This window comes from Anticarsia gemmatalis, chromosome 14 (assembly GCF_050436995.1).
Source record: "Anticarsia gemmatalis isolate Benzon Research Colony breed Stoneville strain chromosome 14, ilAntGemm2 primary, whole genome shotgun sequence".
NCBI lineage: Eukaryota > Metazoa > Arthropoda > Insecta > Lepidoptera > Erebidae > Anticarsia > Anticarsia gemmatalis.
The window spans coordinates 10,319,728-10,336,301 of NC_134758.1; the positions used below are offsets into that span (position 1 = coordinate 10,319,728).

General features: G+C 35.9%; 1 protein-coding gene across 2 annotated transcripts in view; it reads right to left on the reverse strand.

The window, feature by feature from the left end:
- Window positions 1–16,574, reverse strand: part of LOC142978171 (putative E3 ubiquitin-protein ligase RNF144A) — a 162,277-nt gene that overhangs the window by 6,027 nt on the left and 139,676 nt on the right. For both annotated transcript variants that reach the window (XM_076122494.1, XM_076122495.1), the window contains 2 exons: window positions 12,760–12,890; window positions 476–673 (listed from right to left, as the gene is read on the reverse strand). In XM_076122494.1, the coding sequence (XP_075978609.1) occupies window positions 476–673; window positions 12,760–12,890 (329 nt within the window). The remainder of the gene's footprint in view (window positions 1–475; window positions 674–12,759; window positions 12,891–16,574) is intronic.

Consider the following 16,574-nt stretch of genomic DNA (forward strand, 5'->3'; position numbering starts at 1 on the left):
AAACATTGTCCCACGCATATACTTGTTGGTCAAAGTTTCTCGTGTGTGGAGGGAGACCTAAATTGTTTTTTGTTTAGTTTTCAGTTAAAATGTGGTACATATACATCCAAATTTTATGTTTTTTTTCTATATAAGAGAAAATGTATTTATTTACAAATGACGTGTAACTTTCTGCACAAGGTAATGAAGTCTTTGACAGATTTTCGTCCTCGGAAACTGTGTGTAAAAATGATGATTGTATCACAAATCACTTTCACAAAGACTCAGGTTAATCTTAAGCATTTCTGTCCCCCATAGCTCCAGTGTTAGTCAATGATTATGCATCCTTAAATGACCGCTGATCCGACTCACAGCCGCAAGAATACTGGTAGCCCTAAGATGCCAATTTCTAAAGAACAGAGAAGTTCGAAATTACCCTTAGACACCGCAGTAATAAAACTTACTTAAAATCTCTTAAATTAATATTGATACTTACATCAAGCGACGCGAGACAATACCAGCAGAAGACGTGCTTGCACCGCTTGCACATCATCTGCGCGCAGCCCTCGTCCTTCTCAATGGGCACACGGCACATGGGACACAGCTTGATCAGCTCCGAGTCTGGCAGAAGAGGAGCACCGGCCCCGGCCGATGATGACGCCGCAGCCGCTTCGCAGGACAGGCTGCCGTGCCACTGGAAAAAGAGAGAGGACATTTTGAAGTATTGTTATATGTTGGTATAATATAAGTACAAACTATTACATACTCTATTAGGTGTATGTTGTAAATATGTAGTTGACTAAAATAAATTTCCGTAGTGTTATGTATATGTCCCTTTTTTCGTAATTTGGACAAATGTTAATGTGATCATGTGAATTGAAATCGGGCACGTAAACTGTTAGGCACAAATCAGTAGTTAAGGGAGTTAGGAATACTCTTTACAATAGACTTCAATATTACTTCATAGCAACGTAATAGAACAATCAACTGAACATTTATTTTAACGTTGTATTAAACAAAAAATGCAGTAAAGCAATCACTCAACCAAATACTGAAGCAGACTTTGTATAAAAATAAATTCAACGAATTTAAAACCATATTTTCTAAGTCGTTCAACTTCAAAATGAATAGACAAAACACACGAAGTATCCAAGCATTGTTAAAAGAAAAACATTTTAACAAATTGCACGTACCAAAAGAATACACGGACAATTTCAATTGAATGCAGTATTTTTCAAAAATACATAAAGTTTTTATAAATGAAACAAGTGTGTGAAGACGATATTTATTTTTCATTTTGACGTAGACTTTACGTAGTGGAGATATTCCCTCGAGTTGCACCGCCTTGATTGATGTTAATGTTTGATACGCCACTCTGTTAAAATCGCTTCAACCACGAGAGAATTGCGCTCATATTTGCCCAGTTTTTCATCTTGCATTAAATCATTTTCAATTTTTTTTTAGACCTTTTATAATAGGTTGCCTGCCCCTTGAACTGCTCTGATAATAGAAAATATAATTTCTATATGAAAATAAAACAAACCTTGAATAGTATTTTCCATTATTTATCATTTGATTTCGTAAATAAGTTTCGGTAACAATCACTACTCGTAAAATAAGGCCCTTTGCCGTCAATTGCCGTGTCCGTTTCTCTGACTGTTCGCAAAAAACTGAAAGTGTACTGAACTAATTTTCATGCGGTTGCCACTATATACTAGGTAGTGATTCAATGTATAATTTGCGAAGATTTTGTGTAACCTGTTTGGACCAGCATATAGGTATATATTAACAGTAATAGTTGTTTCCTATAAATTCTGCCTGGCATTATTATAGTATTTATCCATTTCAACGTTTATTTAAGACTGAAAGGTAACAAAGGATTTATTTTTAGCTCTCGGCCTTTAATACCCAAGTATTTTTATTTGAATCCCAAGTAAACAATCGGTATATAAACAAAAGATTAAGCAAACAAGAAACGTTTAATTAAAACTCGGATTCCTATCTAATTGTGAACTCAAAGTGATTCAGGAAAAAAGATTCGCTGAAGAAAAGCGGTTTTTTAATTTATTTATGTCTTGACCTTTTTAGTAGTATTATAAGATTAGGTATAATAGAAGAAGTAATTAAACGTAAAACGTACCTTGGTAAGGTACATTTTTATGCGATTTTTAATACACAATTTTTTTAACGTTTATAACTAGCCCTGTGATACAAGCTATAGTATATGCTATTGTAGTTCACGAGGCCTCATTCGGTTACCGAATGGAAAAGCGAGGGTCTTTCCTTTTTACTGCTGAAAAGTTTCATAAATAATAGCCCGAAATTTAATTAGCCTTCTATATTATCCACAAACGCGATTTACATGGCGAAAACTTGGTGAGTATTTTTTGATACGGATATGCGACGGAGGTGAATAGAACATGTGTAAAGTAATAAAATAAATCTTCTTATACAAATATTTTTTCCCAAACAACACAATTTAGTACTTCCAGTATCTAGAAGTAGAACAGTACAAAAACCTTACAATCATTATCATCCACTTTCCCCTATTAAACTGGGAATTGGGACCCAACTAGTACCTGCGGTAATAAATACATGAATACGCGAAACTTCACAGTAATTGCATTTGAAATACAAATTATCACCCCGTGCGCTGGAAAACCTCTCCAGACCACTTACTTTAATGATGTACGGGGTTCGATCCCAGGGAGGGAGTTGCGATACAGTTGGAGTAACGAAGTGAAAATATTTTATGCAACTGTGTATTTCAGATGAATTGAGGAGCTCGTGGCTAAATAACAACCGCCTGGATCGAATTCTCGGGTTAAGCTACGCTTGTCGAGGTTGTTCCGTGGATAGGTGACCGTACTCGTAAGTCTGCTGAATGGAGAACCTGTGGCTAAGTAACAACAGCCACGCGGTTCTAATTCTCAGGTTAAGCTACGCTTGCTTAGATTGTTCCGTGGATGGGTGACCGTATTATATATACTAAGTTTAACCAGATTACCGAGGGGTATCGTGTTAACATCCAGGTAACTGAGTTGTGCAGGTCCGATAAGCAATGGCTCCATGTAAAATACTGGTACTCAGCTGCAACTGGTAAGACCGAAAGCCGACTCCATAGTTCGAAGAAAGGCTAGGCTGGTGATAATTTTTTATTGCAGACAATATGCTTTTTTTGCCTAAATACAATGCCTTGGAATGTGTCCAACCTATACTAGTAGGCTACACATGACCAAGTTCAAGGGCGGATCCAGAACTTATTTTGGCACATGGTATTGGGGATGAGTGAGAGGGGGAGGGGGGTTTACGCCAAGGGATTCGGGGTCACGGTGGTAATGCAAGTGTACTGGATGTCGCATCAAGTCCGCTATAAACTTGACAGTAAAATTCAATGTTTTCGAAGGTATGCAGTGCGTAATTTGATCCTCATTGGAAGATACAATTTTAATTACACACATACATACCTAATATCACGCCTTTTTCCCATAGGGGCAGGCAGAGACCAAATAACACCACTTGATAGGATTACAAACTTGAATAATTTAAATTTATTTTGTTTCGCATAAAATAGGTTAAATAATAAAATGTCCGTATAGAATCGTTATTACTGTAAGTATTTGATACTGTGTCACCCAAAATGTGTCTGAACCAAATTAAAATAAACCACGCAGCGTTATAAAGCCGGAATTTTCCAAAATCGTCGAAAATGAGGGACAATACGGCACCGAGGTCTTCATAAGGCATTCGGTTTCAAATCCTGGCTCAAAACGCAAATCCCTACATCAAAGCGAGGCTCACGGCCGAATGTAAGGATAAAAAGACTGTGTTTTGAATACGAAATGAATTTAGCTTGAAAACGTTAATTTTCTATAGAATGGCGTATACTCTCACGTTAAATTACGGGGTATATTATTTGACTGCCCTTTTGAGCGTTGGTGTAGGCTGTTGATAAAGAGGTCTCGGGTTTGACTCCCGGGTCGAACGACTTAAATATATTATTGGGGTTTTATAATTTCAGTCCGTAGCATGACAGTTGTGACATATATGGCAATAGACTTACCTCCATTATATGGGACCGACCAATTAGTAAAGTTATATTTCATACACCTCTGTCTAATCCTTCGTATATATAACAGGCGTAATAAAATAAGTATATTACAGGATTTTTTAAATTTTATTTACACGCTGGAATCCCCCGACATCGATAATGGAATCTCGAATTGATTTTCATCGTATCCCCGATGGCAGTTATTCGATTAACCGAAAATTTTTAACAGATTGAAAACGTAATTTGATATATCTGTAGGTGAGTGTAAGGTAATAAATAACTTTTGATTTATGGAGAAAATCTTATATTGTAATTGTTAAAATATTAACATCCCTATAAATATATTATAGAGACTGGATATACTTGAACAGATTTATATACTTCTTTATTTTCTAAAATGTGCTTTCTATGTTGCCTTCACCGACTAGCAAAAAAATAGTTGGTTAAACAATCTTTGTTGGGTGACCGCTTAGCAGCAGATGACTAGAATGTTCCATGATTCCCGTTGCTTACAGGTGTTATCAAGATAACAACCAACTCATGTCAATGGTCTTCATACGGCTTGAAAAACAATGTTACCTTAGCACATAGCAGAAGACTAACTATGAGAAAAGAAATAAAATATAAAAATCACACATCCTTTAGTTGTAAGTCAATGACCTGTGGGAAGCACTTTGTCCTATAATTACATTTTCTTTAGTTGTATATTTATTTTGTATATCATAGAAAAGTGGGATCTCTAAAGAGAGCCTATATAAGACCAATTGTAGAAGTTGTACAAGTTACCGAAATAAACATATTTATTTATTTTATCAAACAATTTATTGGACATATAGAACACTCAGTGAAAATATATTGTTTGACCTCAACGACCTGGCGATAACAAGGGAGGCTTCATGTGAACGCCTCTGAGGTCAAATGTCAGGTAAAAGTCGTAATTAACTTTCTGTACGTCGGTGTTCTTTTTGTATTTTTATTATTGTTACTATGAAGATAAGTTAGAGGAAGCTAAGTATTAATAAATTATTTGATATGGACTACACCTGTACTATAGGTATATCACTGCATATATCCCGTGTGATTCAGTAATTCGAGTGAAACACTTCTTTTTTCTGTTCTAGAAAGAACAAGGGTCCGTAGTTTCTGTTAATGATATCTAAAAGAACATAGGCAAGTATTAAATCAAAACGGGCGGTTTTTAACAGAAAGATAAAAGCTGATTATTTGTATTGCAATATTGGGCGGATGATAACTAGCAACAGATTTAAACGACACGAGAGTCGTTGCATTTCAGACATGTCACGAGTTGAAAAGAAAGTCATTTTCGCAAGTTTCAAAGATAACCTGGGGCGCTAATACCTTTTAAAACAGTATAATAAACGTACTGTGCATCGTTTTTTTCTCAACGAAGAATCAGAAGGCAATAAAATTTATTTTCATACTGTTTCAAAACACGATGTTAATGCTGACCTATAAAAACACATGCCACATTCCCATGAAATATGGCTACATTTTTTTTAACTTAATATTTTTGTTTACCAACAGTATTTTCCTAATAAACACCATACGTAAAAGAAACGAGGTACGTAGCTGTAAAATATGAGGAAATAAACGTATTGTACTGAAGCAATAACTAACGTTTAATACTTTGTTCACGTTTATTACCTTTGCGAATAAAGGCTGTAGACTTGTGAATTTTAACATAGATTGTACTAACAGAATGTAACTAGTGATGTAAGTGTTAGTTTACTGATTAAGTTAATTAGTAAGTTAGTAATAACATGAAGTAAAGATATGAGTTTGTGTTTCCGAAGACGATGTCCAGGATAGAGCGAAGTGTATGAAAAAGACGAGGAAGACTGACCGCACTACGAAGAAAGGGGGGAGGGGAGAGTAAGTTTTTAATAAAAAAATGTTGATTTAATAATAGGCCAAGATGGTCGGCGGCGAAGAGGAAAGCCTAAACGGAGATGGCGGGATGACCTGAATGCATTCCTGGATGGATGCCCAGACGCAACAATCGACCGAGGGGACTGGAAACTCAGGGGAGATGCCTTTGCTCAGCAGTGGGACATAGAAACAGGCTAAATAAAAAATAATTAATAAACGTTGATAGTCGAGTGACGACAGAATTCACTGCCTTACGTCGATTTAAATGCAACACATCATTGATTTTCAAAATTTTGTATGTCTTTTTCGAATTGACCTCATTGAGAGGGGTCGGCACATGTTGTCGTTCTCAGAACCATAAGGTTCATGGGATTTGGTTAATATTTTACGACTGACGCTTCGTTCTTACGCCTGATGTCAATTCTCTTTGAGACTTATTAGAAATAATTATTACTTCCACTAACAATGGAAAAAAAACATATCACTCTCACAGCCATTTCTTTAAACAGTTCTTGAAGGTAAGTTGGGCAGTGCGGAGGGTTCAAGGCCTAATCCTTAATTCCGAAACCCTTGCCCAGCAGAGGGTCAGCAATGGGTTAAATTTATAATTAACAAACTTTGATGGTGTGTTCCTGTAATCATGTGATTAATTTACCTTCGGGTGTTAAGAGTTAAATTCATAGGTCAGGCAAAGTTTAATGTCCTCCTAGCTGATATACGGCTACGGCGGTCAGTTTCATTGAACCTGGCCATCTGTGCAGGACTTTGTTTATAGTGTCCAAGTGTGTGCACAATACACAGGTACACTCTCTATTCCATCACTCTCATAGTTTGGTGGGACGGATAACCGACACGACCAGTGAGAGGTCAGGCGCAGGACCGACGGCTTTACGTGCTCTCCGAGGCACGGAGGTCTTCGACCTCAACTTCCTAACTCCGGGCAATCTCTAAGAAATTCTTAACAGAAAATCTCAGAAAAGACTTTTTGGCCCGACCCAGGATTCGAACCCGAGACCTCTCGCACCGCAGTCGCATATACTACCGACCGCGCCACAGAGGCAGTTAGAGGTAGGCAAAGTTTATCAGTAACTTAAGCTATTAGAACTCCCGGTTGAAACTTTAGGCATTTAAATCTCTGAGTAGTGCGAAAAACTGCTGCTATAGCCGGCGCAATTAACAAATATGAAGACGTACGAAAGTTGACTGCACTTTTCAGACGCACAAAGATAAATGGCTTCTGTGGCAAGGCCAGTAGGGTATCCGACTAATCATACGTTTCAGGGTTCGTATCCCGGGTCAGGAAAATTAATTATTATTAATTGAACATACACCTCTGCCTAAGCTTTCGGGTAAATGGTTGTAAAAATTTATGTCATGTTCTATGCATCATAAGACAACAAAACAAGGCAAGTGTCCTAGTACGGAGTCATTGTTCCCATCTCGACCCAGTTGCCTTCGAGTAAGGCAGGATACTGCAGTTGCACTTGTAAAATAATGTACCACAGTGATTATGGTTTACTTATATTTAATGGGTGGAGAAAATTGTGCCGTAGGTAAGAGTGATGAGAAAATTATGTGACGATTTCTAATGGTTAAGAAGGAAGGAATTTTTATTTTTTGAATTATACTGGTGTCGTTAATTCCTGTAAGGCTTACAGTAGAAATATTTATAATTTCCTTCAAAATTTTCTTACCATATCCAAACAAAATGTTGGAAGCCCTTCTATTCCACGTAGGTATTCAGTTAGTACGTAAAGTGTGCATAATTTACAAAATCTTGACCCCAACCTAAGATAAAAGCTGACACAGGATCTGTCGGAAACAACCACACAGTTTCCTTGCCCCCGCTTTTCCAACGAAGACAGTTTTTCTTTATAACAAAACTAAATGTCACAATAAAGGTGTAAATGTCAATATCTATAGTGTAAAGGGCAAACTATATTTATCTAATGCGCCAAAATAAGGGTCTGAAACAATGGACCTAAGGTATAAAGGATTTTAATATAGTGTTTAATGAACCGTTAAATATTTACTGGCGATGAACCTTTTGTATTTATTTCCTTGAAGGGTTATAAAGGTGTTTAAGGGATATTTATGTTCAAGTAGTTTCGTTTGTAATAGGGGTTATTATATTATTTACTAAATTTGGCGACCTTCGTGGTGCAGTGGTTAAGGTGGTCGCCACGCCACTACCATTGCGTCGGTAGTCGTGGGTTCGATTCCCACACAGACAAATTATTATTTGTGAACAAATATTTGTTTCGGGTCTAGTTGTACTTTGTGTCCGTTGTTTGTATGTTTGTAAAAGTCCCCGCGACTTGCCTTTTTCAGGAATTTAAACTACAGTTTGCTATAGTTCAATGTTTCTAATTTATTTATTTATTATACACTTGAACGTCGTTTTATCGATGTTTTATAAAGATTTTGAGATACTCTTGCCTGTTATATCACATTCACATTATCACACTCACACTCTTTCTTAACTCACTTTACTTCCTCTTTTAAACACCTTCGTAATTATCTCTGCATCACCCTAAGGTAGACTGGCAGAAAATGCCCCTGGCATTAAGTCCGCCTTTATACAAATTTGTATATTAAGATTAAATAAATAAATAAACCGATTTGGATAATATCACCAGCATTAAGGCGTCGAAAACCTTCTGTTCAGATTTTTTTCCGTGTACAATGTCTGAGTCTAAGCTAGTCCTAAAATGCAATATAATTGCCTATCAAATAACTATAAACAACGATAAATTGATTGAAGGGAGATTTGATTAATTACTTGTATTTAAAATAGATATTAATCAAGTTAACAATACTTTAGTAACTAATCAATAAAATCTTGATTAGCCTAATAAACGGTTATTAAGATGAGATAAGATTAAAAGATCAATTTAAACTAGATTCCGAACTATGGTTTAACAAAGTAATCGAATAATAATTACACGGTCGCTCGTGTTAATTTATCACTTTATTTTTAGTTAATTTTGTGGTTATACTATTAAGAAATTGATTGGATACTTTGTACAGTAATTACAGCTGGCGTAATGTAAAAAATACATCGTTATTGTGTTTTTGAGTTAATGAGAGACCTGTGTGTTGTAGGGTGCCTTGGCAGCGGACTGGGCTCCCGCTGTAAATTTGAAGCGAGACTCCAAGGTCCAAGCTCAAGAAGGTTGAAAGCCGTAGTGTCCGGTCCATCGAGCCAGTCGGCCTAGGAAGGGCCCCCATGGAAGAGGCAACCGCGTGGCGTGAGATTTGCGGCTCTAAGCGCAAGCAGTCATCCCGTATTGATAGACACTCGTGGGGTTAATGTAGGTATGGGATTCTCCCGCCAGTAAGGCGGGAGAATCCCATACCTACACATAACCCTGCACTCCACCCAGAGTGCAGGTGTATGCTTAATGCATTAGCCACGTAAAAAAAAAAGGTGTCTTGGTTTCGATATGGAAAGAGTATTTTACGTGTTTCATGTATAATTGTTTTTACCATGGTTTGCTTAAAATTATATTAAATCCATGAAAATGTATGTTAAGTCTGTCTATATACTTCAACAACTTAGTAGAGAGCCTTGTAAGCAAGGTTCGCGGCGAAGGTGTACAAATTGCCGAATTAAGAACAGTTATGACTCCTAGGATTACGCAGTTGATAGTGGCCTGTGTGATACAGCTACTTACGTACTTTTGGTCATACACAGAAGTCTACGTAATATATCAGACTATAGTAATACGTATTGGTACATATTTGCGATATTTTCATAAACAAAAGAACAAAGCGATCGTCTGACATTAAAAATGCCGAACATTCACACCGAAAGCGTGAACTTTGCCATATCGTATTCATATACGTGTTATTGTGATAGACGATACGACGGAATGTACGCCCTACATATTGTATTGAGGTATATATTCGGCGTATTGAGGTAACTAGGACTTCGCAAAAAATACTACGTTATTGAGATCGTTAGGAATCTAAAGAAAACTAAATAGGGCATGAAAGTAACTAATGGGTTTCATTAAAATCAAAGGACTGGAAAAAACTTTCGTCTATTATTTATTTTGAAAAGATTTCGGCTCAATGAATATGGGGTCCAAACTATGAATAAGTACATGAAATTACGCCTTCTTCCCATAGGTATAGGCAAAGACTATAGAACGCCACTTGGTAAAGGCTTTTGCTCTCTTTACTATGAACAAACTATGAATTTAATTCAGACATCAGCAGTCATCAATCCCTGATTTAAAAAACTTCATTAAAGTCACAAACTCAAATCATATTCCAAGTTTGTTTTTCATATAACTGAAACTAAAAGCGTGTCTAAAAAGAGCTGTTAAGCTCCTAATTACAATGTGACAGGATAGCAAAAAATATTTTCGAAAACCCGCCGGAAGCTGCATAATACAAAAATACAAAACAAATACAATACATATAGATAGAGAAGGCTCGATACACAATACACAGAAACTTTTGTTGTCATTGGCAGTCCTCGATATCGACACGTATTTTGTTACGTTTCAATTAAACACTCCAATGTCGCGTTGTTTTCCGAAACTCTCGTGAAAGTATCGATGGAAATTGTATGTTTGGAGAAGGTTCGAGAAATAGGAAAATGTTTTCAGTATAATTAACTTTGCTAGCTATAGTTTGGGAGTAATTCTATGAATCAATTCTACGTTTTGTAGTTATAGTAAGAACATTTCTTATTTTTGGTTACATTGGTGTTTCCAAATTTCTAACCATATTTAAATAAAGTAACCCATTCCTTACCAATAATCTTAGTCATTTCTCTGGTATTTTTACCACATCTTCCATCGTATTTTACCAATAACCTTTAAAATTAAGTTTTCTATAAGCAACACCGACCTTTCCCAATAATTATCTCCGATATTTTCATAATATTTACATCGAACGGCTACACTTCACAGATAAATCAATTACCTACCGTGGAGCATTACACTCGGTCCCTTAACAATTAGTTCCGACCGAACAGTACAAAACAACAAAGTCTGTTTCATTCGATTAGTCTCGGCTACACTATACACCTCGAAGGGTATAAGAGCGTATTTACACGGCGTAGTTTTTTAACCTAGATGACGTTTAGCGTATTTTAATAAAATTCAACTGCAGGCATTATAATGCACGTTCAGATAATAAGAGATACCGTATATGAACAGATGACGTCTGTTTTACATTACGAGTTCTCATCATTGCAATCGCCAAAAGATTTAGAATAATTGTATCAACCACATTGTAAGTCTTTTGGCGATTGAAAAGAGTGTCCCACTCTTTTCGGAAAGGGGGTAGAGCCTTATGAGAAAATAGCTCTTCTCATAAGGCTCTAACCCCTTTCCGAGCTAGTGGTAGATTCAGTAATTGTAACGACTATCATAAGTGTCAATATTTGACCCAAATTAATAAATGGTTTGATTTTGATTTTGACGTCATCCAATTGAATAACGAATCCAATGAAATAAAAAAATAAATACTTGCAAAAGTTATGTTGCACCTGTTTAATTTAATACAAACGCAACTTGCGTTTCGTTTCACAACGCCGCAAACATTTCCTTACGAACGGCGTGTTACAATACGCCATGTACATGCTCCTTTATAGGCCGGTACGAGTAATGTACGTTGGTATTTCGCGGGAAAGCGAGACTGCAGCCTTTCTGTTTTGACAATGGCCGTGCGGTGAAAAGACTCTCGTCATGCCGTATTAAAAGGGAGTGATGTCGAGAATAACGGAGCGGGAGCGGGCGATGTTACTTTTTATTTTTTGGTACAGGAATTTTTATATAGGTGAAGGAATTTCGGGAACATTTTTGGATTTTAATAGACATTTATATGATACATATCTATCACCCAGTTGAGATCTGCCGCTTTACGCTAACCGCTTTTAGAAGCTATAGCGAATAATAGAAGGATTTAGAAGAAGCCTGTACTCAGCAAGAGTGTATTTCATCTGCAAAATCACGAGAATGTTTTAAGTTATTGCCGGACACAAACTTTTGTGCGTATGTTGAGATTTGGAGGTAATGTTTATTTTTTATTTTTCTGCATCCATTTTGTTATATCTATGCAAAACAGAAATTCGTCTAGAACACTAGTATAAAGACCGCAGGGCAAATCTATACCAAAAACAGCACGCGATCAGCGATTACATTTCAAACGCTAGTTTAAATTCACGGTTTAAACATTACGTTGTTTCGAATTACCCATGCAAATACTTGTTACAGCGAACTATGGAGTTATGTACAAGTTTACTGTGACGTATATTATGTAGTTTTACTCATAAATGTGCTAGCAACGCCCCGTGGCGTTGTTCACGTGTCACACGCGAACTCCACCGAATAGTATCTGAATTAAAAAGTTTATGACATAAATGGAACACAATGTATTTTATTCGAAAGTTACGCTTTGTGACTGGTTTTTAGAGCCTTTGAAGGCTTTATGCTTTGTGAAAGCTTGCATTTTTGAGTCTTTGAATAGTTTGAAAGGCATATTTTGACTGTCATAGGATTTTTTCGTTTGAAATTTATTGTTTACAAATAAACGCTTCATGAATCAATATTTGAATTGTAAAAACCGTAAATTGTTGTCGCTTTGTCGTAACATATGTATGTGGTGGTTGTCACGCTTGCATTTGCTTGCTTTAGAACTTAAAAGTATCCTTGAATTGAGTGAGTAGATTTTTAGAAGTTAATTCTTTAGATGCAGAAGTACAATTTCTTTCTCTCATTTTTAATGATAGAATCAGTAATAAAATGATCACTATAAGTTTTCATTAAACTAATTATTATGTCAAACCTTTTAGAGTATTATGGCGTGTAGTTGTAACTTACCTCCTGGTTGCACTGTGAGCAGAAATCATGACGGCAAGTCGGGCAATGTGCAGGGCTGGCTGCCCGCACATTTACCACCGTATCGCAGCCTACACGCGGGCAGAACGCGCGCCCCGAGTCCATTGCCACTTCTGCAAGAGAGAATGTAAAAGTTTAGTAGAGAAATGGGGCAGTGGAACGGGTGATATGGCACTTTGTATAAAGGTAAGAGTTTGGATGATACGAAGCCATTGCTTTATACAGAAGTTCAAGAATCGTCCAAAAACCCAATTAAAAGCATTAACGCTTCGTTCAAATTGAAATCTTTCTACACATTCAGCATAATATAAAAAAAAAATGATAATATAATATGTAACTATTTCTTGAAGTCCACTCAATAGAACACCATGATTCATTGGCATTTTCCATAATATCCATATTGAAGATATTAAAGAACATATACGGAAGTGATAAGCCGCCGTCCTTTCTTTCATTCTCTTCCTATATTTATTTTAAATGTTTTGACGTACGCATGCAAGATTGGATTGACCTTTACAACTGGATTATAGAGATAATTTTGTATTTCCGATATGTGGAGAAGAAATGACGATATAAATATGATTGTAAAGAAAAAAACACGTACAATTCGCTTAGATGTACTGAGGCCCTTTACATGGTTCATTTCTATTCTGTGCCTGATTGTAAACTTATCTATATAAACATGTACTTATTTAGAAGTATGTTTATCAGTTGTCTAGCTAGAAGCTACCATAGTACAAGCTCTGGTTTGTTCATCTTTTTTATTAGTAGTCCAAAATCGGTAGAGAAGGCAATCTACATTTACTGAACACAAAATAAAAGGAGCTAAAGGCTTAATTGCAGATTCCTCAAAATTTCATCTATACTAATCTATACTATCTATACTATAATATTATAAAGCTGAAGAGTTTGTTTGTTTGTTTGTTTGAACGCGCTAATCTCAGTAACTACTGGTCCGATTTGAAAAATTCTTTCAGTGTTAGATAGTCCATTTATCGAGGAAGGTTTTAGGCTATATATCATCACGCTACGACCAATAGGAGCAGAGTACCGGTATTTTTTTTTACAAAAACGGGGAAAATTTTGACCCATTCTCTCTCATGTGACGCAAGCGAAGTTGCGCGGGTCAGCTAGTCTAATCATAATCCTCATACTCGGTTTGCTTGTTTGTACAAATAACATTTCTCATCTAATATCCTGTACATATTACTATGTACATAATTAAATCAATCACCCATGTATGTTTGTATTTCACACACTATATCCGTACCTCCAAACCTGTAGCGTCACTTGAGGAAAACTCGATGCCATCAAAAACATTCTGTAAAAACCTCAAGTCTCGCCGTAAAAAGTTGTGAGATCGATATAATACCAAGTCGATTAATCTATTTAGTCTCTACTTAAAGGACCTTCTGTCTTAAGTTATTACGTATGTTATTATCATGCCAATTTAAAAAAAAATACCTTTAAAACAAATAGACCGACCTGGCCATCGCATGATTTAATTATTAGTATGTATCACACTACACAGCACGACGAGAAGTTAATGCACCTGAAATGTTAATGGCGAATTTGTGTTTTCTTGCGATGACCAAGTCGATCTAATTGTTTTAAAGGTATTTTTTTTTAAATTGGCATGATAATAACATACGTAATAACTTAAGACAGAAGGTCCTTTAAGTAGAGACTAAATAGATTAATCGACTTGGTATTATATCGATCTCACAACTTTTTACGGCGAGACTTGAGGTTTTTACAGAATGTTTTTGATGGCATCTCACTTCTTTTTGTAGAGCGAACATAAGTCCAATTTGTATGGAAAGACGATTTTTTTCATAATTCAACATATTTTCCTATGGGAATGTTGTTCAGTTTCATGGGCTAAACACCCTTATCCACCCTATACCCCCTCCCCCGTTATGTCTCATATAGTAGGTACCTATTTACACCTATTTATTTTATTTTCTACTGTAATAATAATTCATTAACTGCAAATGTAACCTTGTAATCTTATACATTTATATGGGATTACAAAGTTATTGTTGCAGTTGGTGTATTTAGAAAACTGGACCGAAATTAGAAAATATTAAATTTTTCCCATGATTAAAACACTAAACCCTATTTGTATTCTAAATTTTAAGCTTCTAAGTCTGCTAGAAGTACCTTAGACTTTTGATGATCGGTGAGTCAGTGAGTCAGTGAATCAGTGAGTGACAAAATTCAAAATTTTAATAAGTTGTCATTCTTAAACTACTGGTTCAAATTGACTGAAATTTTAAATATACCGTGTTTATACAATGACTGATTAGTTGCTGAAAATCCAGGCTTCTTGTTTTATCCACAACGAAATTATAGGGGTGTCAAAAATAGCCCGAATTGCTTCGAGAAAAGGATGTTACGGCCGTGCCGCTTTTTTTTTGCTCGACTTGCGGGGGCACTTCCGTGCCCCCAGATACAATAGGTATTTGAAACATCAACAATTTTTTGCACCTTTGATTTTGATTGTCAACATAATTACCATATGACTGTTACTTGATTGTTTGTAATACGGGCATAGTAACATTGGATGACCAATCACAGCTTCGCATTTTATTGTATACTATTATGAACAAAAGCGTAGAGGTTTTGCGAGACTATCCAGCAGTGGGTTCGAATCCTAGCGTTAATCTACTTCTAATACAAGGCTTCGATTTAAGCTGTAGTTAACAGAACAAGAGAGTATTTTGACCGAAGACGTTGGCAAAGGTTTTTCAGTTTACATATCGGTTTTCAGTTTCATATAGGATTCTAGCAACTTAGCAAGTTTCCGCTTTTCAGGCTTCTATTAAAAAGTCTTCTAAGTGAATTGAAATAACACTAACCGATCAAGCAAGGAAACTAGATGTATTTCGACTAGCATTAGCTTAACTTTCAGTATAATTTTATATCATTGACTTTTTAAAGGTTTCTTGCAGCAAACTGTTTAAAGCAATATAGGTAACTTCTAAGTACTTATTATAACCCCTTAAATGTATTAATAATGCCCAAAAAGCACAATGTATTGTCAAATACGTATTCTCTTAAACCCATATTTGTTGGTTCAATAAAAAAATAAACTTCCACCGAACAGGGCCAACATCTGTACACATCGAACTGACGTCGGATGAATATGGAAATGGACTACAGCACTGTAATACAACTCTGGAATAAACCTACATACATAAAACAATAAAACAAACGTAGGAATAAGTTTCTTTATATTTACCTAGTACGAAGTAGAGTATGCTTGAGATGTTGTTATATTTGAAAACATGAAAAAAATATAGTTGTGCAACTTGCATGTATTGTTAATATGCAAATTGTAAATGGATGTATGATTTACGTATTTTCAATGTGAGATAGGTCGTTTTCGAAATCGATCGTATTCAATTATCTTGTAAAACAGGCTCTAATCTTCACATGAAATCAAGTAATATATATGTTACTGTAAAAGCCCGAACTGTGGCAAATCCTAAGATTTTCCGGTAAAACCTAAGATTTACCAACTCTCAATGGTAAAAGTCCGAACAAGCCAGAGTTTAAGAACTATGTTACGATATATAAAAAAATCCTTCTTCATAACTATGTTTATAACTATTTCACGGTATAATTATATACTGTGACATAGTTATAAAGAAGGAGTTTTGGGCATAGCGTGGTTATTTTTTTTTAACCACCCAGAAGGAGGAGCCCGGGCTCCGGCGACATCTCGACATCATCAAGTGAATATAGGTAAAAGTTCGAAATAAAAGAATTGTTCGGACTTTTACCATTGCGAG